The following is a 24,753-nucleotide window of genomic DNA, read 5'->3' as shown; positions in this document are numbered from 1 at the left end:
AAAAAAAAATTATTTTTGACTAAATATATCCAGTAGTTGTTGAATAAAATCAGCAACTGTGAACTTGTCAAAGACAATTATGGGCCTAATAAAATATATTAATAATTAATTATGTTAGATGAACAATAAAATTAGCTACTAAAATAAAATATATATTAAAATATAAAATATTTATTAAAAATAAATTAAATTATATGTATATTTATACACAAATACATAATAATTAAATTTAAAAATTGATTTTAGTATGTAGCATTTTTCGTCATTAATACATTATTGGATCATATATTGTCTTACCACAAATTAAAGGACAAAATAAGACCCCTAGCTACCGTGGCTTAGCGTTCATCTTATTCATTAGTACATATAACTTCTATTTCATGACCATGATGACGATACAAATTTATTTAATTAGCTTATATAATAGCATTCACTATAAAATTCTATTTAATTATTTAAGGATAGACCTCAACAAGTGACACAATTCCAGCTATAGGGAATAGTTTGTACCCTTGAAAGCCTGCTTCTATAAAGATTTTCTTCAATTCTTCTTCAGTTTTCTGTGCTCCATTGTTACATGTCATGTATATATCAAATTTGAGCTTCATGTCAGTGATGTCATGCTTGTCCTGCTTTTCATTGATCACAGACTCTATAATAATCACTTTTCCTCTTTTCCCATTGCTGGAAATAGCATCTTTACAATTTCTCAGTATCTTCACACAATTTTCCTCATCCCAATCATGTATAATATTCTGAAAACAAAAGAATTATATATAATTATTTTAATATTGAACATTTATTATGTATAGTAGTTAAACGAGTTAAATAGATATTAACTAGTCTGACCATTTAAAATAAAGAGAAATATCTAAATTATTTAAAAAAATTAATTTAATCGAATACTTTAGTCCTTAATATATTTGGTAAAATATGATACCATAAAAATATATTAAAAATTTTAGATAGATAATTTTTTATCAGATGTTTTTAAATCAAGATATAAAAGTCTTTAAAATATTTGAAATTCTCATATTAGTTTTTCTTGTAAATAATGTGTAGACTGATTTGTTTACAAAATAAAATTTTAAAGACCAATCTAGTAATTCAAATTCATTCCAGACTAAAATGTCTAATAAACATTTCTTTTGAAAACTAATTTAAAATATTATATATTCTAAAATAAATAGTATTTTTTATACTTTTACAATAATTTTTTTAAATAGCTTCTCAATATATACCAAAAAATAAAAGTGACACTTATGATACTTGTGAAGTCCCACGTGCAATTGTCTTCATGTGAAGTTGTTAGTTAAAAATTATTAGATGATTTAATATGTTTGATTAAACTATTATCTACCGGTTCTCAATTAGCAACTTCACATGAAATCAAATGCATGCTAATTTTCACATAATTTAAATATATACATGTACCTTGAGTAGAACTGCATGTGCTTTAGGAATAGATTTGAACATGTCACCACCAACAAAGCTCAAATTATTGGTTGCTAACAAATTTTCCACAACCTGGGGAAGATCAAATACTATGCATTTCAACTTAGGAAATGCCTCACTAATAATCTTAGCAGTTGTTCCAATTCCACCACCAACATCCACAATGGATTCAAGCCCCTCAAAGACCAAACCACAACTTCTTAATGCCAAGTTTATCATTTTAGAGTCACAAGCCATTGCCTCATTGAAGGACTTCTGATATTTAGGGTTTATGTTGAGAAACTCCCAAAATTCAATTCCTTTGGCCATGCCAAAGAGTGAGAGATTATCTTCCCCATAAATCCATGCCTTCAATTGATTGAGTGGACCCATTGTAACTGGATCAGTAGCATACTTAACCATTGGAGATAAACAATAATCATTGCTACTAACAAGGAGCTTTGATGCAATGGTGAGGGCATATGCTTCCTTCTCTTGTTTGTTTTCGTCATGGATTCTTACCTACGTTGGACCGTATCTTTAATTAGGGTTACATATATTAGATATACCATAATTTTATAAAGGAAATTAAGATACAAATTAATACGACAATTTCACTATTAATTACAGAAATGGCCTTTGCCACTAATTTATAATCGCAATTTAAAAAGAAATTAATATCATTAGCTACGGTTGAAATAGTAACTATTTCTTTTGGAGTAGAATATTTCACTTTGTCACGGTTATAATCAAGACTTAAAAAATATTGATTATCACTAATTAAAAGTTATTACAGTTCTCAAAACCGTGACTAATAAACCAAAAATCGCGACTAAATGAAAAAATAATTGCCTCCTAACCAAAATTTCTTATTCATAGCAAAAGCGTTGTAGTCATGATTTTTGTGGATTTTAGCCACTGTTTTAACCGACGCTAAAATAGTTCATTCCTCTTATAGAATGTACACAATAAAAGTTAATATTTTAATTTCAAATAAAAATTTCTCTAAGTTATTATTAAGAAAAATATAAAAAAAATCAATGTAACACATATTTCTGGTATTGTTACATAATAATAATAATAATAATAATAATAATAATAATAATAATAATAATAATAATAATAATAATAATAATTCTTACTCTGTGAAATAATCCATTATGTGCGAGGTAACGCATGAAGCGTTGAACAGCCCCAACTCTGGATGATGGAAGTTGCAATGTTGAGACCAAGTGATGAAGGGTAATGGGTTGGCCATGGTTGTGGATTATGTCTGCTATGTTGAGCTCAACACACGACTTAATACACATGGAATCTATGTAGGCACAACACTGTCTATACAATAGAGCTTGCCCTTCAAACATCTCAATTTCTTTGGGGCCAAGGATTGATGAACCCATATTTTTAGTGTATTTGATTTGCAACAAGGAGTTATTGTTTTAGATGTGCAACAACATTTGCTTTGCTTTCTATATATATAGAGTTTCAGCACCTTCTAGAAGATGATGGAGCCCTAGTATTCAAGTACATATGTATGACTAATTATAAGAGTATATACTCTTTTTTTTCTTTTTTTTTTGGGTTTATGTAAATTTTTTGTGTAAGATTTTTTTATTTATTTTATACTGATTTTTTTTAGTTACTAAGAATCAAACTTTAGATTTTTAGGTTATAGAAATTCTGACTCTATGTTATATATAAAAATTATTTATTCTAAAAATTTAAGTTAATAAAAAAAATAATTATATCTCTAACAAATACGTTTTTTTTTTATTATTTTACATGAAATAAGGTATTCATTTTGAAATTGACAAAGCCATATAATTGTTGATTTTCATTAAAATTAAATGTGTCTTCTATAGACTATAACTTATAAAAGTATTATTAGTGGCAAATTTTCTATTAGATGAAGGACTTGTAAAAGTAGGGGAAAAAAAGATAACAATTATCATTATTGAAAATGGTTAATTTATTCTTTACTCCTGAAAATGATTATTACCTTAATTGGAAAGCACAAATAAGATACGAAAAATTAAAATCCCCAATTTCTTTCAATATGATGTCAATCAGTGAGAAGGTTCAACGTTCCTTCCTTGTGCAAAAGAATGGTCTAGTTATGGTGATTCAGTCTTAAGCATTTTTTTGTTTTTAAATGTTCATTATTAACTATTGAGTGAAATTTCGTAAAGTTTAATATTAAAAGTTCTGCCGATGAACCGTAGATCATACGACAATTTGTCCTCTTTTTTCAGAGATTTCAAATTTAAGTCTCTCCCGAAGTATATATATATTAAAAGTTCTAGAACATGATATATATATGTGTGTGTACACCTTAATTAATAGTTCTTCTTTTGAGAGTGAAACATATAGTATAATAATGAAACCAAATTCATTTGTCAAGAACTCCAACTAATAATCCAACTATACTATAAAATAACGCTAAAAAATTTATAGCTAGGGACACTTATTTATTAGTGGAAAAATTCTCCATATATGATGATCTGTATTTTAGAATTTTACTTTGACTTTTGTAGGGACACTTAGCTTATTAGTTATTATATACTGTTTTATTTAGCACTTTAAAACATTTTTAATTAAGTATTTTTAGAGTATTATTTTTAATTTGATACTTTTAAAAAGTGAATTGATTTAGAATTAAAATCTGTATTGAAATTGATTTATAAAATGAAATCGTAATCACCTTAAAAATACGGTATCACTTTAAAAATATAGTATCAGTTTGATAAAAAAAACTAATAAAATTTTACCACTTGTATAATTATATTGATAAAATAATTTAAAATAATATAAAATTTTAATTAAACTAATATTAAATATTCATATGATCCCATAAATATTTTTGGAAGACTTAAAATAAAATGAAATTAGAATTAGCATTAGAGATGCTCTTATAAGTAGTAAATGGCGTAACATGACAACTAATATTCTACCAATATATCTTACTTTTAGAATAATGCTATGTACACAAAGAGAAATTGATCGTCAAACTAGCTATTATATATTTGTGTATAAATATATATAATATTTAATTTATTTTAATATATATTTTATAATAAAATATAAAAAATTAATTTTTAACTAGTTAATATTAATTAATTTTTTAATTTAAAAAATATTCATCTTTTAAAACATTTATTATTTAAAATTAAAAATTTAAAATCTGTAATTTTAAGATAAATAAATTAATTTTAAACAAATATTAATATCAGTTGAAAAAAAATTAACCCTTTAACATTACTCAAGTCTAAACCTACACCAACCATACATGAATGAGAGTTTCTAAACTCCTTCAAAAGTATATGAGAATTTTTGTTTTTTTTTTTGTTTTCATTCACATTATGATACATTAATTAGTTAGTTTAAAGAACGTAATTCTTTTTAAAATTTAATTTTAATTAATAAAAATAACCCATATTGATGAATTGAATAGAACAAAAAATTCTTATTTAAAGGACTTGGAAATTCTCCACACAATACATCACTGTTTTTATTAATTTTGAAACCTACCCAGCCAAGGTTGTTGGAGGATACTAGAACGAGTTTTTCATCTTTTATTTATTTATATTTTTTTATTTATTTTATTTATTTGGTAGGTAATTCTATATGAATGTGAATTATATAATGTATGATTTTTTATTGAATTTATATATTAACGTGTCCTGATTAATAAGACTGTTAAAAAGAAATTGAGAACACATTTTATAATTAATAGTCCAACTATTTAAATTTTGCGACATAAAAAATATTGGACTACTATTATGTGGTGGTTAATTGTTATTAATAACTAATTGGATTCGTCAAACTAAATTAGATTTTATTTATCTTTATTAAAAAAGGAGGGGAAACAAATAAAAAAAAAACAGTAAAGAGAGAAGAAAGACTAGAAAAAGAAAGTTTTTTCTTTGAAAAAAAAAAGTGTCAAATTAACACTTATATTTTCCCATAATTATTTAGGTATGGCATATAGGACAAAGGCTGCTTTCTTCTATGATGACTGACTTTAGTCTAAAGTAATCAAAGTTTTCTTATAAAAAGTCGTATTAATACTAAGATTTAGTCAACATCGAAGTCATATGTATGAAGTGTAAAAGTGTTATGATCTTATGGAGAAATCTTCAATGATTTTTTTTTTTTTTTAATGAAAGAAAAGAAGGAGCACAATAATGCGCAGTCCTTTTTGAACATATAAATTGCTTCTAAAAAATTAATAATTATATCTGGAAAAAATTAAAGAAAAAGGATAGATATTATTGTGTGTGTATATATACATATACAAATAAAATTTAAAATTATATTTAAAATTTATAAAAATGTTTAATTAATTAAATATTTTTATAAAGTTTTAAAATATTAATTTTTATTATATGTATTTTTTGTAAGCACTTTTATAACATTTAAAAATTTGTTACAAGATGTTATAAGTACTATAAAAAATTGTAATATACTCGTTACGTAATAAAAATTTGGGATAAGTATTGTTTTGCTCCCTCACGTTGAAGGTCGGAATCGAACCCGTCCCTAATGTATATTTTGATTTAAAATCATCCTTAAAGTCGTATTTGAATTTAAAATCGTCCTTTTAATTTTTTTTGACAAAAATACCCTCACCACTACCAACACAATTACCTCCTCTACCACTACCACCACAAACACCAGCACCACCACCACAACCACCACCAGCACCAGCACCAGCACCAGTACCAGCACCAACACCAACACCAACACCAACCACAACCACAACCACAACCACCACTACCAAGACCACCACCAAGAAAGCAGAAAACAACACCAAACAGAAACAGAAACAATACCAAACAGAAACAAAAAACAAGAAACGAGACGGCGAGGCGGACTCCAACGGCAGTAGCTCGCCGTCCCCCTCCCCCTCCCCCTTTCCCCTTCCCCCTCTTCCTCCCCCTCTCCCCTTCCCCCCACCCCGCGTCCTTTCCCCCTTCTCCTCACCCTGCGTCATTTTCTTCCTCTTCTTCTCCGGCTTCTTCCACTTCTCCTCCTCTCTCTCTTCGCGCCGGCACCGTTCCCCCTCCCCCCTTCCCCTTCCCCCTTCCCCCTTTCCCTCCCCTCCCCTCCCCTCCCCTCCCCCGTCGTATACCCTTTTCTTCTACCCCCAACGCGTTTTTTTTTTAATTTTATAATTTTTTTATTATAGGAGTAGTTTAGAAATAAATTAAAAAATTTTATTAAAAAGGACGATTTTAAATTCAAACACGACTTTAAAGATGATTTTAAATCAAAATATACACCAGGGACGGGTTCGATTCCGACTCTCAACGTAAGGGACCAAAACAATACTTATCCCTAAAAATTTTAAACTTCATAAAAATACAATATGATTTTTATATAGGCTCATTTTTTTTATAAAATGGTGAGAGACATTAATAATATATATTAAAAACCATGTTATCTTATCTATACAATAAATCGTGTTATTTTATTTGCATAATGAAAATTGTATACGTACTTTACAAGTGTTATAATAGATGTGGAGACTTCTAATAAATCGGTTTAAGTAAAATTGAATTACATTAATATGAAGTCGGAGTAAATCAATTTTACATAAATTTGTTATAATAAAATATTATTTTTTACTAAATTAATTTAAGTTAAAACGATTTATATGGTAAGGATAAAACAATTTTAACAAACGATTTATTATGAATACATACTAAATCTGATTAAGTTAGAATGATTTTTATAAGAACAATTTCGAAACAAAAATCAAAATAGGTCAATTGGTTAATATTGACAGCTAAACAATTAAAATGCTGATTTATTCAAAATTAAAGAATATTATAAAAAGAGAATATTAATAGACTTTATAAATATAGAATATATAAGTGCATGCATACATAAATACATTTTAATATATAATATTTTAAATATAGTAAGTGTAATGATCTTTTACTTTAAAATAAATAATATAAAGTATATAAATATATATAAAAATAATTTTTATTTATTAAGATTAATTAATATACAGTATTATTTTTAATTATAAAAAATAAAATAATTAAATTATTTTATAAAATAAAATATTTTATATTACCTAAAAATGATTAAATTATTTTATTTTACTTAAAAATAATTAGATTATTTGTTAAAAAATTAAAAACATTATAATAGTTAATTTTGTTAAAAATATATTATTATATAATATATTTTTTTATCCAAATATTTGTAAACATATATTTTATTCAAATATTACATAATATTATTTTAACAAAATTAATTATTATATAATAATATATTTTTTAATGTATACAAAGTTATCCTTTGATATTAATATATATTTTAAAATGTATATATAACATATGAAAATATTAAATTTTTTAGTTTTTTCAAACTTTAGACAAACGTTTTTGAATTTTTTTTATTTATATTCTTAAAAAATAAAAAAATTACATTATTTTGATTTTTTTAAATATATATAAAAATTTACTTTTAAAGATTACATATATAATGTATTTACGGTACGGTTAGGAACCTTTACATATGTACACACATTATTAGTTTGTGATTTTAATGGGTCTGTGTGGGTGTATAACCGTGTAACAGTTCTTTGTCTCTCTGATAGCTCACATATCAGTCACAATGAATAGTATTTACGACAAATAAAAAAAATGAATGCATTTTTAACTTTTTTTACTGGAGTTATCAATTATTTATTAAATTATAGCTAGATAATTAGTTTTATCTTTTTCGATTTATTTTGTAGTAATAACTGAAATATTGATTCCATGTAAAGTAAAATGAATTCATGAAAATAAAAACTATATATGATTATATATATATATATATATATATATATATAATTATATAGAAATGTTAATTATAATTTGATCTAATGTGACAAATGTTTCTGGAAAGAAATAACATTTTTTTAGTAACAAATTCAAAACCTCTGAAAAAAAAAACATATCACAATGCAAGAATATTGATAATAACCATACATTTTTTATGAATTCAAGAAAATTCTTCTGGGGTTGGTATGTTGAAAACCCACAATGCAATAATTACATTTGAAGTACCCTCTATATAGTCTATACTATGCATTTGATAAAAAAAAAAAAATTTAGTATCTGGTTGGTTCGTAGGAATTTCTGTTGGTCCCTTTTCAACACAATACTTTACTAATAACTATTCATTAATATATAATTCTATTTGTTCCGGAATTTCTATGATGATCAAAGTCGAACTATCAATGCAAATCAGTTAAAAAAGTCCCATAACCCAATTCTTCAAATTAGCTCTACAATTATCTCTTGTTTTTTTTTCCCCTAAAAAAAATGAGGTATTTTATTAAAATGAGAATGAGGGAAAACGTTCAAGCTAAGCAAGTAGGACAAAAAATTTTCAAAAAAGGAACAAGAGCGTCATAAAATTATTTATTCTAAAAATTTAAGGATCAACTTACAAAATCATTTATCCAAAAATTTTAAGTTAAAAAATATAAATACATAATAATTATATAATTAACTTTTCTCCCTCACACAAAATTATTTTTAGAGTATATGTAAATTATATTATAACGAATATTAATGTGCTCCGAAAAAAAAGTAGAAATTGTAGCATTCCTTGAATTTTAATAATAAAGTCTAAATTATATATGGCAAAACTTAAATTTTATACCCTACATTTAAAATTCTAAACCATAAATCATAAATATCGAAATTCTTAAGCTTAAATCCTAAACCTCAAACTTTAAATTCTATATTTGAATATAATAATTAATTAATAAAAAATATAATACTCCTTATTTAATAAGAAGTGTTTAAAAATAATAGTAAATTATATATAATTTTTTTATTAGTGTAATGCTAAAATCTTTTAAAACGATGGTGATTATATATAATTTTTCTTATGCTAAAACCATGATGATAAAATTATCAGAAAATTGAATAGAAGGTTGATTAATTTTTTTTAATTCAATTTTTAAATTATGATAAAAACAAATTATGTTTAATAAATCTCTTTTTTGTTACATTAATAAATTAGATAAAAAAAGTAATTTTTTTATTTAATTTCAACCTATCTTATAGTTGGAGGTTTGGTTAAGTGACAATATATGATGTCTTTTAATATGCTACTGTATTCAAGTTCAAACCTTGACAATAATCAAAGTGGTAGATAGAACACTTTATGTGAGTATATATATACTTTCATAGCATTTTTTTAAGGCTTTTTTATTTAAATAAAATATTTGGCTTCCTATATTATCTGATTCTCCTAAATAGTTTTCGTGAACGTGAATACCTTAAACTATATAATATATAAATCGTTGTAAACTCGTGTGTTTTAATCAATATATAAATCATTGTACTCTGGAACGATTTATACATGAATTGCATAACTAAAAAAGACATAAATTATCCCATCCCACTGTGTATTAAAACTATCACATAAATCGTCCTAGGCTAAGATGTTTAATGCATTTTAACCTAAAACACTCTATCCTGGTACGATTTACGTGCTGCTTCCTAACCCTCAACTCCCTAACACAATTTACATGCAAATCCAAGCCCCACAATGCCCTAGCACGATTTACATGGAACTTTTTATCCCTCAATACCCGAGAACGAGTTATGTGTTACTAGAACAAGGCACGTTAGTCTGGTACCAGCAATCAAGATACTCAACCGAAGGTCGTGGATCTGGTACCAGCTGAAACGTAAGCACGCTCTGATGCCTCTGATCCCAATACTCATGCCATGTGGAAAAGTAGACCTCAGAAAACCAGCAGGTAGGTCCTCGGCCATCCTTCGATAACAGAAAATCAATGTTGATGGCTGGTTCAGGTACATGCTGAACTCCTCCAAAATAGGATAGGACTCGGTCAACCTGGTGCCACTCGATGGAGGAAAAGTAAATCAATGCAGTTGTCGACTTCCATAAATGCGTGTGCTCAGGTTTGAGGATATCAGGATGGACAATTTGAATAACCTCTAGTGCCGAGTATGGCATCTAAATAAACTGCAACATGTAAGATTGTAATGTCAAAAGTTCGTATGTAATGAATACACCTAAACAAAGAAAACATGAAACATGAACAAAAGTCATGGGAGGTTATACTTACATCATCCACCCTCAACCTGTCCAATCCGTGTCGGGTAGCAACGACCTGAGGACCCTTCTCATCTGATGATGGCATGTATCTACCCCACCTGCAAGAATAAAAAACGACGTCATTATACATACGGTAACAGTGATTCAGGCATTAACAATAAAAAAATTACGTTGGTAGTTAAAGTATATGAAGCTAAATAATAAGCATTATTCTCACCTTGATGCAAGCGGCTAGAGAATGACATCAAACCCTCTCGGCCTGAATGTAGGGAACTTCTAGAATATCCAGGACTGCAGCAATGCTAGTGGCCCAGCTAAGTTTTTTATATTCTAATTGGCAACTTTGCAGAGACACCTATATAACCAAGACAACGTAGTCAAACCCCAGCTATACTTCCCGAGTCCGTCGAGATCCGCAACATATGGGAGCCACCGTAAGTGAACTCTAGCACCAGACTTGTTGCCAAAAAGCATCGTGAACAACAACATCATGATGTAACAATGCGCATAGACATGTACCGTCGGCTCTGTAGCATCAGTCAGCATGACTCTGAATCTGTTTTGAAACCAGCCATACGACACAGTGAACTCATCGATACAGTCCTCAGGAAGAAGTTCACCAAACAATTCTTGAAACCACTGCCACGCAGGCTTTCCACCCTCCATTAGCTGCTCAAAGTCACTGAGACAACCACTAACTGGAAATCCATCAACAGGGAGACCGAACTGATATGCCACATCCTGTAAAGTAATATTGCATTCCCCAAATGGCATGTGAAAAGTGTGAGTCTCTGGATGCTAACGCTCAACAAAGGCACTAATCAGTGACTCATTCAACTTAAACCAATAATCATTCAGCCTAGCAACATGCAGCAATCCGGTACTATCTAGGTAAGACATAATACGGTCATGCAATATCATCTTTTGTTGCCTACGGATGATCCGTACACACCGGGTTGGCTGATAATAGAATAACAACAACAGTCACAACTCAACATCACACAACAACCAAAAACATGCATCAGAAATCAACCTCATCCCTAAACCGAACAAGAACCATACCAATCCTAAGCATATTAAGCTTAATGTTTTACAAATTTCTAACACAACAAGCTTTTTTTTTCAAAATAATCACATTATTATAACTAAACACATCAACGTCATTGACTATATGAGCTGTAAAACAAATTAATCACTAACCTCTTCGTCGATAAAACCTGCCACGTGTGTGATGCCGTTCAATCGGTACATGTTACCTTCGTTCCTCGCCATCTTGCATCGCCCCTCAATGCCACCAAACCAGCCTTCAACCGCCGCCAACCCAATCTTCCACCGCCGCAATTATCACCTCAATCCTCCGCCATGGGCCACCTTCAACGCCGTGCACCGGAGGACAACCCTTTTGCCGCATAACCAACCCTCCACCGCCGCCGACTTTCCACCACTACACCCTTCCTTCAACTTTCGGCCGTGGCTCTCCTCCCCTCCACTAAACTCTTCGCCGCTAATGGAGTCTCACGAAAGAGACATTACTTGTGGGAAGGTAAGTAGGGTTAGGGGGTAATGCATGAATCGTCCTAGGCTATTGAGGGGTGTATATATGCATGTAAATCGTGCTGGGTTGGTAGGGGTTAGGGTTGCACGTAAATCGTGTTAGAATATTGTGGGGCTTGGATTTGTACGTAAATCGTGCTAGGGGTTGAGGGTTAAGAAGCAACACGTAAATCGTGCCAGGATAGAGTGTTTTAGGTTAAAATGCATTAATTATCTTAGCCTAGGACGATTTACGTGTTAGTTTTAATACACAGTGGGCTAGGACGATTTATACCTTCTTCAGCTATGCAATTCATGCATAAATCGTCCCAAGGTACAGTGATTTATATATTGATTAAAACACACGAGTCTAGAACGATTTATATATTATATGGTTTAGAGTATTCACGTTCACGAAAACCATTTAGGGGAATCAAGTAATATAGGAAACTAAATATTTTAATTAAATAAAAAAGCCTTTGTTTACTTTATTTTTCTTTTTTTTTTCATTCTCTTCTCTTAACAAAAAAACAAACACTATTATTGACATTAAAATTGTGAAAAATCAAGATGGCGTCCTTAAAATATTCCTAATTAATGGATGGATAAAGATCTTAATCACAATTGGTTGGAATCAAAAGTTTGAAAAAATTAGTACAATGAAGCTTATAAATTGTATATATAGTATTAAAATAGAATCCACTAGGAAGATAATGAGAAATCTTGACAATGTGTATAATGGGTTAGTTATTTAACTCAATAAAAATAAATAATAAAATTCCCTTCACATATTATCCTAAATTCAAAAGCTCTCATTCAGTTATTTCATATCAAATTTTAAATTTTAAATTTTAAATTTTCTAATTTTAAATTTCCAATTTTAAAAAAATTCAATTAATTATTCCAAAAAAATAACCATCCAAAATTCTAATTTACCAAAACATTTCACTCCAATACCCTCTTCTTTTTCAACCGGCTGCCACTCCCACCTTCATCAATAATCATTCCACTTCACCTTCACTGCTTGGCTTGCCACACGCCACTCACTCTTAGTAAAAATAATCATCCACCTAAGAATAAAAATAATCATCTGCTTACCTAATAAATTGAATATCCAACATATTTTAATTATATATAACTAAACCCAATCCAGTCAAAATAATCATCTACATAAAATTTAAAATAACCATCCGCATACCTACTAAAATAATCATCCTAAATTGACCATTAAAATAGAAGAAGAAGCAACTATGATCATCCAACAATTTTATTTTTATTAAAAAAATATGTATAATTTGACACATGAGTCTTATGATTTGATGTAACCATAAAATAAAAAAATAAAAAAAGGAAAAAATTAAAGCTTGAACAGATGAGGAGAGGACGACTATGATAGGTGTGAGGGGACCATAACACCAATGCGACCGTGACCCGTCCAACCGTCACGCCTTCAACTGGCTGATGAAGGAGGCAGGAGTCAGGTGGACGCAGGGCGCGCACACCGTACAGGTTACTGGCACGGAGACAGGCCGGCGCCAAAAGACGAGCGCACACAATGGGTGAGCGGTGCAAGACCGGGGCTACTGAAGCAGCTGCTGCAAGCAAGGGGAACACACGCGCGAAGGAGGTTGGGGGCTGCAGTTCTGATCAACGCTGATGAAGGCTTCAGGTTACGCGGCGCCGCGACAGTGGATGTTGAGGGCTACGGCGGCGAGTGTTTGTGGCGGCGTAGCAGATGAGAGAGGATGGTGAGGGAGAGAGAAGGAGAGGGAGACCGGTTGGAGGTGTTCGTGACTGTTTGAAATCCTTATTTGCTTTGTATTTGGAATTCTTATTTGTTTTATATTAAGGTCAACAATAATTGAATGTGATTCAACCTTATAGTTTCCCCTAATGTGCATATATAATGCATGAAACTATTGTTTCAATGCAAACACATACATGAAAAACATGGTGGAAAAAATGGATTTACTAAGTGGTCGCAAATCAAATGAGATTTTTGAAGGGCAAGTTCATGTGTACAAACACATGTATGCTTACTTAGATTCTATGTGCCTTAAATGGTGCATTGAGTTAGAAATACCAACCATAATCTACAACCATGAAAAACCCATCACCCTTCATGAATTGATCTCAATTTTACAAGTTCCACCATCCAAAATTAGTGGTGTGGAGCGTCTTATGCGCCACCTAAGTCACAATGGATTCTTTGATATTGTAACAATCCATGATGATGATGGTGGTGATGAAAACAAAGAAAAAAAAGAAGCATATGCTCTCACTATTGCTTCTGAGCTTCTTGTTAAAGGCACTGAATATTGTTTAACTCCAATGGCTAAGTGTGGTCTTAATCCCCTTATGTCAAGTTCTTTTAACTTATTAGGAAAATGGACTTTAGAAAAAAATCTTACTTTATCTGAAATTTCCCTTGGAACAAATCTTTGGGACTTTCTTAGCAAAAACCCTTCAATTTTGACTTCCTTTAATGAGTCAATGGCTAGTGACTCTCAAATGGTGAAGTTGGCATTGAAAGATCATAGTGCTGTTTTTGAAGGGTTGGAATCCATTGTAGATGTTGGTGGTGGAAATGGAACCATATCTAAGATTATTAGTGACATGTTTCCCAAATTGAAGTGCATAGTGTTTGACCTTCCACATGTTGTGGAGAATTTTTCAGGAACCACCAGCAACAATTTGAGCTTTGTTGGTGGAGATATGTTCAATTATATATGTATATGTAAATTACAGGGTAAATTATTATTTTTGTTTCAGCTAAATTCTAATTTAGTTTCTAATTTTAAACATCTTATTTTTGTTTCAAAAAATTTTAAATAGATTTAACATTGTCCTATCGTTAAATTTGACACTAATAATTAACCGAATGAATGATGTAGATATTAATAACATTACTAACTAGTTAAATAATATCTTCTTCCATGTATTAAAAAAACATAACTAAAACTATTTTGTAATACTTCTTCTTCTCAAATTTTTTTTGGTGTAAAACTCTAAATTATAACAATCAATCGTCAACGCTTTAAAAGTAAAGAAAAATCTTTTATATTAATAATCGTTGATGGATCGATTTTATTAAATACTGAAATCAAATGCTATATTGGCTCTTCAATATGCAAATTATTTGTGTCAAATTTAATAGCGAGATAACGTTAAACCCACTTAAAAAATTTTTGGGATTGAAATAGGACATTAAATTTTTTTTTGACTAAAATAAAAGGTTTGAAACTTTAAGTATTAAATTAAAATTTACTCCAAATATTAGAAACATAAATAATACTTTCTCCTAAATTATATTATTTCATCAATTTATTATACTTGTTTTCATAGATGTTTCATTCTGTTTCAATTTTAAAATAAATGTTAATTTGGACAAAATTATACATTAAAAGTCAATGTTTTTAGATTAGACAACAAATTGTACACACACACACACATATATATATATATATATATATATATATATATATATATTCGTTTTTTTAAAGTAGTACTTATTTGTTTTTAAATAGAATATTTAAAATTATTTTTTAATTAATTAATATAAATTAATTTTTTGTCATATTTTTTTAATTTTCATTTTTTGAATTATTTAAAATTTATAATTTAAAATTTTAAAAAATGGCTAATATTAAAGAGGAAGAATTTAGGATTTATATTATTTGTTGGTAGAATTCTTTATGGCCAAGAGACATTAAAGGTGAAGAAAATGGTATGATACAATTCCTAACCTTTTTGTTTTGTTTTTTATTTAGTGGATTCTACATGATTGGGATGAAGAACATTGTGTAAAGATACTGAAGAAATGCAAAGATGCAATTTCAAATAATACTAAAGGAGGAAAAGCAATTGTCATAGATCTTGTGATAAATGAAAAACAAGATGAATTTGGACTTACTCAAATGAAGCTCAGAATGGATATTGCCATGACAACTTTGAATGGAAAGGAGAGAAGTGAAGAGGAATTCAAGAAGCTTTTTTTGGAAGCAGGCTTTTAAGATTATAAAATATTTCCTTTAACCGGAATGTATTCTCTTATTGTGGTTTATCCTTAGTTTATCCTTAAGAATAATTAACGTTGAGATGATCATTAATAAGTGTCACAAAACAAAAAATGCTAAGGGAGTTAGATAATAATATATAAAAATGTTTGGTAACAAAAAAAAAATAGAAAATATAAGACTCAAGACTTTTGAAAAGTCCAATTTTAAATTAAACTCAAATCATATATTTATTTACAGTTTTAATTTCAGAAATTATTTTATTAAAAATAATTAAAGGTAGTTTTGATTTATTGGATTTGAAATAAATTAAGAATTTTTATCCCAATTCTATAATTATAAATTATTTTTTTATTTACAATTTAAAATTTTAAAAATTTAAAAATAATGAGATTTGACTATTTAAATTAGAACTTTATCTAATTTTATAATTATTAAGTTATTCTCTATATTTAAATTATAAAGTTAGTAGTTGTCAAATAATAAGAATTTTATATATGATTTAATTTAAATATTTTATATTTTTATAATTTAATACTTTAAGTTTTAGGAATAAAAAAATTAATGATATTATCTTATATTTTCAATTAGAGTATTTGATTGGAAATCAAATTAGTATTTTAATACAACAAACAATATTTTAAAATAGTTTTAGAGATTTAATTAGATTTCAAAATTTATACTCCATGTCTCAATTTTATTAAAATTATTTTACTATAATTAAACCCAAAATCTTAATTTTATACACAAACCCTAATCTCAATTAAATCACAATTTTTCTCTTACCCCTAATGAAACCTAGCCGCCATTATGTCCCACCCTCACCAACACACAAAGCAGCTGAACCCCCCTTTTACCAACCAAAACATACAGTGACGGATCCAGAAAATTTTATTAGTGGAGGCAATGCATATATATATATATATATATATATATATATATATATATATATATATATAACAATAATTTTTATAATTATACTTTATTATTATAAAATATAATTTGTTTTCAAATTATCTAACAAATAAATTTAAACACTAAAATAGGAATTTAAATAGGTTTTATATTTTCTTTCTATTGTCAATATAATTAAATATTTATCTTTTTATATATGTTATTAAACAATCATTTAAAAATTCATCTCCTATATGATTACAAAATCGACTCTTTATAATATTTATAGCAAAAAAGGTTTTTTTAACTAATGTTGTTGTTATTGGCAAACCTAAAGCTAATTTAAAAAAAAAACCAATAAAAAATAATATTTTTTTGAGTCTCAATTCATTTCTATAAAAATATTTTTTTTATTTTAAAAACTAAGTCATTTGATTTCGGACAACATTTTCTTTTGTTTTATTTTTAATCTATTCTTTTTTGGTCTTTCTTCAACAATTGATTAGATTTTAAAATTTTGCTACAAATTTTGATATAGACGATTTATAAAAAAAGTTCTTTCATAATATTTAATTACATAAACATACCAAAAGTCTAAAATTATTTATAAATATTCAAATAATTTAGATATTAATTTTTTATTAATATTAAGCTAAATATATTTTTTATGGATAAATTTTCAATTTTTTATAATAAAAAGATATTTAATGGAGTCAAATTTTAACTCTTCATTATATTTATTTAATTTTTTAATTTGTTAAGCATTGAGTTAGCAAATAAAAAATAATTTTATTTTAATATTATCTATAGTATATCCACTTCTAATGATAATGGATTCATCTACTAAAATTTAATTGATGTGCTTTATATTCGTGCTTTTATATATTCATTATTATTGATTAATGTTTATGTTTTGGGTCCTTTTATTTCTTTCTTATATACGGGAGAGTGTGAACCAAAAAAAAAAATTAGTGGGGTCAAATTTATTTGTTGAATGGGGGCAAATATTTTTTTCTGTGTTCTACGTGAAATTTTGTGAAATTCAATGGGGGCACTTGCCCCCACACAGTTAAATGTAAATCCGTCCCGGCACACACACCCATCAGAGAGAAGGAAAGAAAGAAGGGAAGAGAGGAAGTGGACTGCTGAGGAGGAGAGGAAGAGAAGGAGAAGTTGTCCACGTCGTGCCACTGCGCCAGTTTCTCGCTGCCTTGCTGCATCGTCGTCTATGGAGAGTCGGCGTCGCTGTCGATCCGCCACGAGCCGCCATCGCAAGTCAGCGACGAAGAGAGAGAGAGCCGCGAGGAGGAGTGGATCGTGCCACCCAGTCGTCGTCGTCGTCCTCGCCACGTTGCAGTCATCGTCCTCACTGCGCCGCCTCAGCCATGGGTGAAGCAGAAAAGAGTGCGCGAAGAGAAAGAGACCGATGGGAGAGCGTGCGCGCGGGAAGGGAGAAGCCAGTTATGCCACCGTCGCCGCGTCCAGCCGCCGCCAGGGAGCCCCACGCTGCCTTTGCCGATCGAAACCTTCCTGCTGTCGCCGGGAAATACCGCCGGTAAGGATTTTTAGTTGGTTTTCGTCCCTTTTGAGTTTTCGGAAGCTTTTCATCGCTGCATGTTTGTTACAGTCGCCGTCGCCGGAGTTCTAGTCGCCGCTGTTGCTTGGGATGGCTGCCGGGGCTATCGCCAAACCGGTTCAGCAATCTCCGCTATTTCGTTCTTATTAAAGTAAGTTTTTATGTTTCGAAAACCCATGCGTTAGTATTCTGTTATGTTTGGTTATGAACTCTGAGGTTCTGGTAATGTAGGGTCGTGTTCTGAGCTTTGCATGTCGTTTTTAAATTGTTGTGAGTGTTGCGAAGTGATCAGGGACTTGATCTACGATTGCTGTTGGTTTCGGCGGGTTGAGAGAAAAGGTTTCGTTGACACATTTTGGGTTAAGGTTTTGACTTGTCGAGGTGGGGGGCTTTTTATATAAACTAATCTATTTTAAATTGGAATTGTTATAAATAGATATGACTTGCTGAATGTATTTCTGGTGATTATGTAAATCTTATGCATTATCTGATTTGTTTTGGATGAATATGGTTGTCTGTTGAATTGAAATAATATCTGATTTTGTTAAATGGAGGTTTCTTATTGTTTTGATTTGAAATAATCTTTATTTAAAAGTTTCAATTTGGTTTCATTGGAAACTGATTTGGTCTTGAACCCATTGGAAAGGGATTTTGGAATGGTTTGGTTGGGACTCAAAAAGAGGGGCAAAGTCCAAGTTTTTAGGGGAGGTGTTGGTGAAGTTATTTAAAAAGTCTAAATTTGAGAAATCGTAATATTAGATTTATTAAGAAAATAGTATGTTTCGAATTTAATTTAATTGAGAAAAACATATGACTTGAGTTCAATTTACTCAGAAAAAGAGTTTCTTTACATTTTTAAATCATTTAAGAAAAAGATTGTCCTAAGGTCGATTTTATCTATAAAAAGAGTTTATGTTTTAAATTGGGTTTAAGGAATTCGTTTAGAGGAGCTTTAATGACTTTACAAGAAAAAAGGACTTTGATGGAATGACGTCGTTTTGTGATGTTTTTGGGAAAGGTTAAAAGAATTGGTTTCTAAGAATGAAATTGAGATTGGTTTTAGATTTTAAACTTGGTTTGGAATTACATGATTTGGTTTAGAAACTTTCTTTGAATAACTCAATTTAAGGAAATAATGATTTTTAAGAATCTTTACTGAATTTATGAAAATGGGGTCGGTTGTTTTTTTTCTAAAGTCTTAAGACTTTATCGAGGAATTTTATGACCAAATTCTGACTTAAAGTGAATGATTTTGAGTTTTCAGAAGAAAATTTAAATGTGGCTTTGTTTTGAAAGAAAATTGAATTGAGGAAAAGTGGTCCTTGAATATGTTTGTTATTGAAAGTAAATGGGTCAAAAATGATTTTTTTTTTTTGAAATAAGACTTTAAGCCTGATTGAATATGGATATTATTGAAAATATGATGAGGATTTCTGGCCTGGCAAGGATAGTGGTATAGTTCTGCTTGCTCAGTGCGTAAATCGTTGTGCATGGATGGTGATTTTATCCTGCCTGCAGTGAGGATGGTGGTTTTATTTCTCTCACATATTGATAAATTATTTGGCAAGGACGGTGGTTTAATCCCGCTTACGTGTTCCGGGCAAGGATGGTGGTTTAGTTCCATTTGCTTGTGGAACTTACGGATAAGGATGGTGGTTTAATCCCGCTTATCCAAGTCGGGTCTGGCAACATAATCGACGCGTGAGCTCATGGCTAGTAGGACAGGCATGCATCATATGCATTTATATGACATTGTTTGGGTATGCATATTGTAATTGGTTTGCCTATGTGAATAGTTATGTTTAATTGCTAATTGCTCTACTTGATATAACTACTTGACTGTGTTTGAATCTTCTTATTTGTGTTTGTGACTGAAAATTGGTTGGATTGTGATGAATTGGTTGTTGATTGAGTTGCTTGGGCCTAGGATCGTGGTTGATTTTGAGATGGGCTAAAGGCTGTGTTTGGTTTGTGCTTTTGGTTTAGAAAAGTATGAAAAACTAAACTAGTTCAGCATAGACTTAATGAACTTATGCTTGGAACAGTTTGGTCATTCATGCTGTCTAGGAAAAACTTTTAAAAAGGCTTTTAGATTTTTGAGAAATTAACAGCTTTCCCTTTTATAAAGGATTTCGGATTTTGAATATTAAATCTTTGGTTATGAAAAGAAGCATAAGACGGTTATTAATCACTGAACTTTAAAAACGGTTGTATTCTCGTATCTTATTATAGCAATTATGTAACCCTATCATGAGAACCCTTTCGAGGACGATGTTCTCACTCCCCTACAGGTTTTTTCCTTTTCAGGATCTGGGCGACGGAGTTTCAGAAGAGTTATATTCATTTTCTGTTTATTTGACATTATTTTGTATTATCTTAGTTTTTATTTTTTTCTTGCCTTTATTTCTAGCAATTTTTGCAAGATGGATAGGAGTTTTGATATGTGAAATTTGTTTATTGGTATGATATATATATATATATATATATATATATATATATATATATTATTTGTAAGTATTGTAATCTGTACTGTAACATATGGATAGAAGTTTTGAATATTCGGTTTTAAGTTTTAAACAGGTTCATATTTTAGTATTAAATATTTTAAAAGACATCGTAATACCCGAGCTATCAGAGTGACGCAGTCGAAAACGTGACATTTTAATAGTTAGGGTGTTACAAAAAATAATTACAATTTGTTTTATTTAGTATTTATTCATTATTACAATAATTAATATGTTAAATAAGATAAGTTTTGACTTTTTTTTATTTTCCTAATATTATTGATATTTTCTCGTTCATAATAATCGTTCAAGATTATTTATAGTTTGAACATTAATGGGGATAAAACTAAATGATATTTTACGTTAGTTATTTTTAGAGTTTAATGAAAACTTATAGCTAAATATTAATAAAGTTACACAGTTTTCGTTTTTATATATACCAAAATCACTTTGTAAGTTGTAATCCTTAATCCATTTGTTAATGAAAATAGAGTTAATAACAATTAAATAATAAAAAATTTTCTCTTAAGAGTTTGATAATAATATTAAATTTATTATTAATTAGGAGATGATACTAAAAAAAATGATTAGATGAAAAAAGATAACAATAACATAATAATAATTTAAAATGTATAAAGATTATAATTTAAAGAAAGAAAAGAATAATATGAAAAAAGAATTTTAGATTAAATATCCTTCCTTTGTAAAAAAAAAAAATATATGTATTAATTTTTTATATATAAAAAATATAAATAATTTTAGTCCTATAATGATTTGAATTTTGTTAGATAAGTTATTTGGTTTAGGACGGACTTCAAAATTTTAAAGTTTTGAGACAATTTTATTTCAAAAATTATAAATCTCTTTAAAGATCTTGATAATTCTAAATTCTGAAGACAACAAACTAGACTTATCAAATTTAGGCCTAAATCTTAAGCTACTTAAAAAGGTAATATATAGAATGAGAAATTGGCTATATAACTTACTTTTTCTACTTTTTATATTACCCTAACTGAGAATCCAAATTTATTACCTAATCTCTAGCAAGCAATATAGATCATCAATCATCAATCAACATTCGAACGCATTAAATTCAAATATTCAAATCATATAAATCACATGCAAGAGCATAATTGGTTACATATCGCCATTCATATGCATTCACTTAAGAGCAATTAGACAAGTTGTTGAATTTAGCATATATAACAAATTGATGATGACAAACATGTTGATTTGGATTGATAATCCAAGTGAGTTTAATGATATTAGTTTGGTGTGCATGCCCAAATTGTTTTGTTGCGGTCCAATTCTATGAGATAAAATGATCCAAAACTGCTAAATGAGAATGGAATCAAACCAAGTCCAAAGCAAATCAATCCAAAGAAAAAACGATCTCCTCGGGTGTTGGTTAGACAAGAGAGAAGAGTTCACTTTTTTATTCAAACACCAAAGAGGAAGAAAAGAAAAGCTAATCAATGAAGCTAATGTCAAATCAAGCTAAGCAAAAGTATGACAAGAAGAGTTAAAAGAAATTAAAGGTAAGTAATTTTTTTAACATATAAGACAATTGCTTCACATTTTCTCTTCCCCTCTGATTAAAGAGATAGTAATAGTAACATAAATGACATAAATAAAAAGATTGTGTAGTATCACATTTTTAAGGAATATAATGATAATAGGGCATATTAAATAATCGAATGGAGTTTATAAAAATATATGTCCTCTTAGTTTAAATGGCTTGTAAGATAGTAGTAGCAATTATAGGAATAGTATCAATCCAAAAAACGCAAAGATATGTAGGAATTCTCGATTAAGAAGCCTTCAACAATAATGAATTTACACATGAGAGAACTTGAATGATGAATATAATGTATGCGTGTTAAAGAAAGGAAGAAAGGAATAATGCCATAAAACAAATGATCACGATAACATAACAAGGACATCATATATACAGCAACAACATAAATGGTAATGATAAAATAAACATAACTCATGCCAAACATATAAATTAACAAAAATATAATTCCTTACTTTTTATTTAGAATGTCTCATGTGCATTAACTATGTTTTTAAGTATGAGTAGGGTGTTTTTAGATGATTTATGTTTTGACATTAAGGATCTGAGAACCGGATCGGTTAATAAACCGGTAGAGGTACTAGTTCAAAAGTTTAATGGTTAACCGTGGTTAAATCTTGGTTGAACCGGTTATTATTTTTCACTAAAGTGATCACTATCTCATTATTCCATCTTCAAAATAAAAAATTCCTAAATAATTTTACTCAGCAACAAATCAATAACTAATAAATTAACTCAGAATCAGAATAAATACCAGAAGTTAGAACAATAATAGTCCAAAAGTCAGAACAATAACACAAAAATAACTCAAAATATTATATATAATAAACAATAATAGTCCAAAAGTTAGAACAAATACCAACAATCTAGCTCTCTTCACAACAATGAACAATGAAAAGAATTAACTCACATAACAAGCATATAACCCAGAAAAACAACGATTCGTGATCAACATATCCAGAAAAATAATAGCCAACTCCCAGAAATCAAACTGAAGAAGCACTGGAGGAGCTTAACGTTGACGACGTTGAAGAAGTGAGCAACGAAAAACGGAGAGGCAATGATGGACAGAGAAACCCTAATCCCTAAATCTATTTGGTCACTCGACAGTGATTGAGACGATCGTTCACCGCCGTTTATCGGATTTTTTTCCGCGACTGAGCTTCACCAATTCGAACCTTTCGTCTTGCCTATAACCTAGTTCAGTTCGATCAATACCCTTTCTTCTTCACTGTCTAGTCGCCACCTCCAGTCCCCCACACTCCTAGAAGAGCCAACACTGTCCCGTTCTGCAGAAGTCACCAGCGTCCAGTTCTTCTCCTGACTCCGCCGTCATTTATGCTCCGTCGTGATCATCTCCCTCATCTCCGACGGTGCATGCCCTTCCTCTCCTAGAGATTGAAGCTGCGAGTTCCTCTGTCCTCCACTACGTGAGCTCTATCGTCGTCTTCTGCCTCTCGTCGCCTTCTCCTTCAGCGCGGCTTTGGTGTGTGTTAGCAAGGTTTCGGTTTTAGGGTTGGATTTTGGTGAGAGAGAGAGAAGGGAAAAGGGGGGTGTCTGTCTCTCTGCCCGTTTGGGCTTTCTTTTCAATTTTCCCCAATTTCTTTTAATCAAAACGGTGTAGTTTTGATTTAAAAATAGCAAACCGGCACTTCAGAAAACTGAACTGGTTCACCCGGTTCACCGGTTTGACCGATTTTTTGCAGGTCGATTTTTGCCATCAACCGAACTGGTAAGAGGACCGATTTCTGGTTAATCCGATCGAACCAGCTAGTCTGGTCCGGTTCTCAGAACTATGTTTGACATTAACACATGCACATTTTAACCAAATAATTACGGCGATGAGCCTCAAACAAAATATTTAGGAGCACAAGAACTTTTACTATTAGATGATCACATATTTCTAATCTAATTTGATCACATAGAAAATATTTCATTAAATGATAGTAATTATAACTAAATGATAATAAATTAATCTTGTAAGCATAGAATATAGTCGCATAGGATTAAATTGCTCTGATGCCAAAAATGTAACACCCTAATATTTTTAAACTGGGTTTAAGCCTTATTTAGATTATATTGGTCATTGATATTCAAAACCTTGCGAAATTTTTAAAA

General features: G+C 29.6%; 3 protein-coding genes and 1 long non-coding RNA gene across 4 annotated transcripts; 2 read left to right on the top strand and 2 right to left on the bottom strand.

The window, feature by feature from the left end:
- Nucleotides 1-223: 223 nt before the first annotated feature.
- On the bottom strand, nucleotides 224-2,891 carry LOC112794493 (isoflavone 7-O-methyltransferase-like). Its single transcript, XM_025836497.3, has 3 exons — nucleotides 2,577-2,891; nucleotides 1,435-1,956; nucleotides 224-755 (listed from the first exon to the last, which is right to left on the bottom strand). Exons 1-3 carry the CDS (start codon nucleotides 2,832-2,834, stop codon nucleotides 456-458), a joined length of 1,080 nt encoding a protein of 359 aa, XP_025692282.1. The 5' UTR covers nucleotides 2,835-2,891; the 3' UTR covers nucleotides 224-455.
- A 6,916-nt stretch (nucleotides 2,892-9,807) lies between these two features.
- Nucleotides 9,808-12,183, bottom strand: LOC140184367 (protein MAIN-LIKE 1-like). Its single transcript, XM_072234707.1, has 4 exons — nucleotides 11,737-12,183; nucleotides 10,754-11,277; nucleotides 10,547-10,634; nucleotides 9,808-10,443 (listed from the first exon to the last, which is right to left on the bottom strand). The coding sequence occupies exons 1-2, from the start codon at nucleotides 11,806-11,808 to the stop codon at nucleotides 10,867-10,869; spliced, it is 483 nt and encodes a 160-aa protein (XP_072090808.1). The 5' UTR covers nucleotides 11,809-12,183; the 3' UTR covers nucleotides 9,808-10,443; nucleotides 10,547-10,634; nucleotides 10,754-10,866.
- A 1,158-nt stretch (nucleotides 12,184-13,341) lies between these two features.
- LOC112794492 (isoflavone-7-O-methyltransferase 6-like) lies at nucleotides 13,342-16,082 on the top strand. Its single transcript, XM_072234706.1, has 2 exons — nucleotides 13,342-14,856; nucleotides 15,840-16,082. The coding sequence occupies exons 1-2, from the start codon at nucleotides 14,011-14,013 to the stop codon at nucleotides 16,080-16,082; spliced, it is 1,089 nt and encodes a 362-aa protein (XP_072090807.1). The 5' UTR covers nucleotides 13,342-14,010.
- A 1,892-nt stretch (nucleotides 16,083-17,974) lies between these two features.
- Nucleotides 17,975-21,004, top strand: LOC140184366 (uncharacterized). The gene is made up of 3 exons (XR_011880822.1): nucleotides 17,975-18,534; nucleotides 18,607-18,706; nucleotides 20,847-21,004. It is a non-coding gene; the product is annotated as an uncharacterized lncRNA (long non-coding RNA).
- Nucleotides 21,005-24,753: the final 3,749 nt, after the last annotated feature.

This window comes from Arachis hypogaea, chromosome 4 (assembly GCF_003086295.3).
Source record: "Arachis hypogaea cultivar Tifrunner chromosome 4, arahy.Tifrunner.gnm2.J5K5, whole genome shotgun sequence".
NCBI lineage: Eukaryota > Viridiplantae > Streptophyta > Magnoliopsida > Fabales > Fabaceae > Arachis > Arachis hypogaea.
Note: the sequence above shows the minus strand (reverse complement) of the source record. Positions and strands in the feature narration are given on the sequence as shown.

Coding starts and splice junctions, on each gene's coding strand:
- LOC112794493 (XM_025836497.3), bottom strand. CDS start 2,834: ATGGGTTCATCAATCCTTGGCCCCAAAGAAATTGAGATGTTTGAAGGG. Junction 1,957..2,576: donor ATAATGGATTATTTCACAGA/GTAAGAATTATT, acceptor GGTCCAACGTAG/GTAAGAATCCATGACGAAAA. Junction 756..1,434: donor CACATGCAGTTCTACTCAAG/GTACATGTATAT, acceptor TTTTGTTTTCAG/AATATTATACATGATTGGGA.
- LOC140184367 (XM_072234707.1), bottom strand. CDS start 11,808: ATGGCGAGGAACGAAGGTAACATGTACCGATTGAACGGCATCACACAC. Junction 11,278..11,736: donor CAGGTTTTATCGACGAAGAG/GTTAGTGATTAA, acceptor ATTACTTTACAG/GATGTGGCATATCAGTTCGG.
- LOC112794492 (XM_072234706.1), top strand. CDS start 14,011: ATGAAAAACATGGTGGAAAAAATGGATTTACTAAGTGGTCGCAAATCA. Junction 14,857..15,839: donor TTCAGCTAAATTCTAATTTA/GTTTCTAATTTT, acceptor TTTTTTATTTAG/TGGATTCTACATGATTGGGA.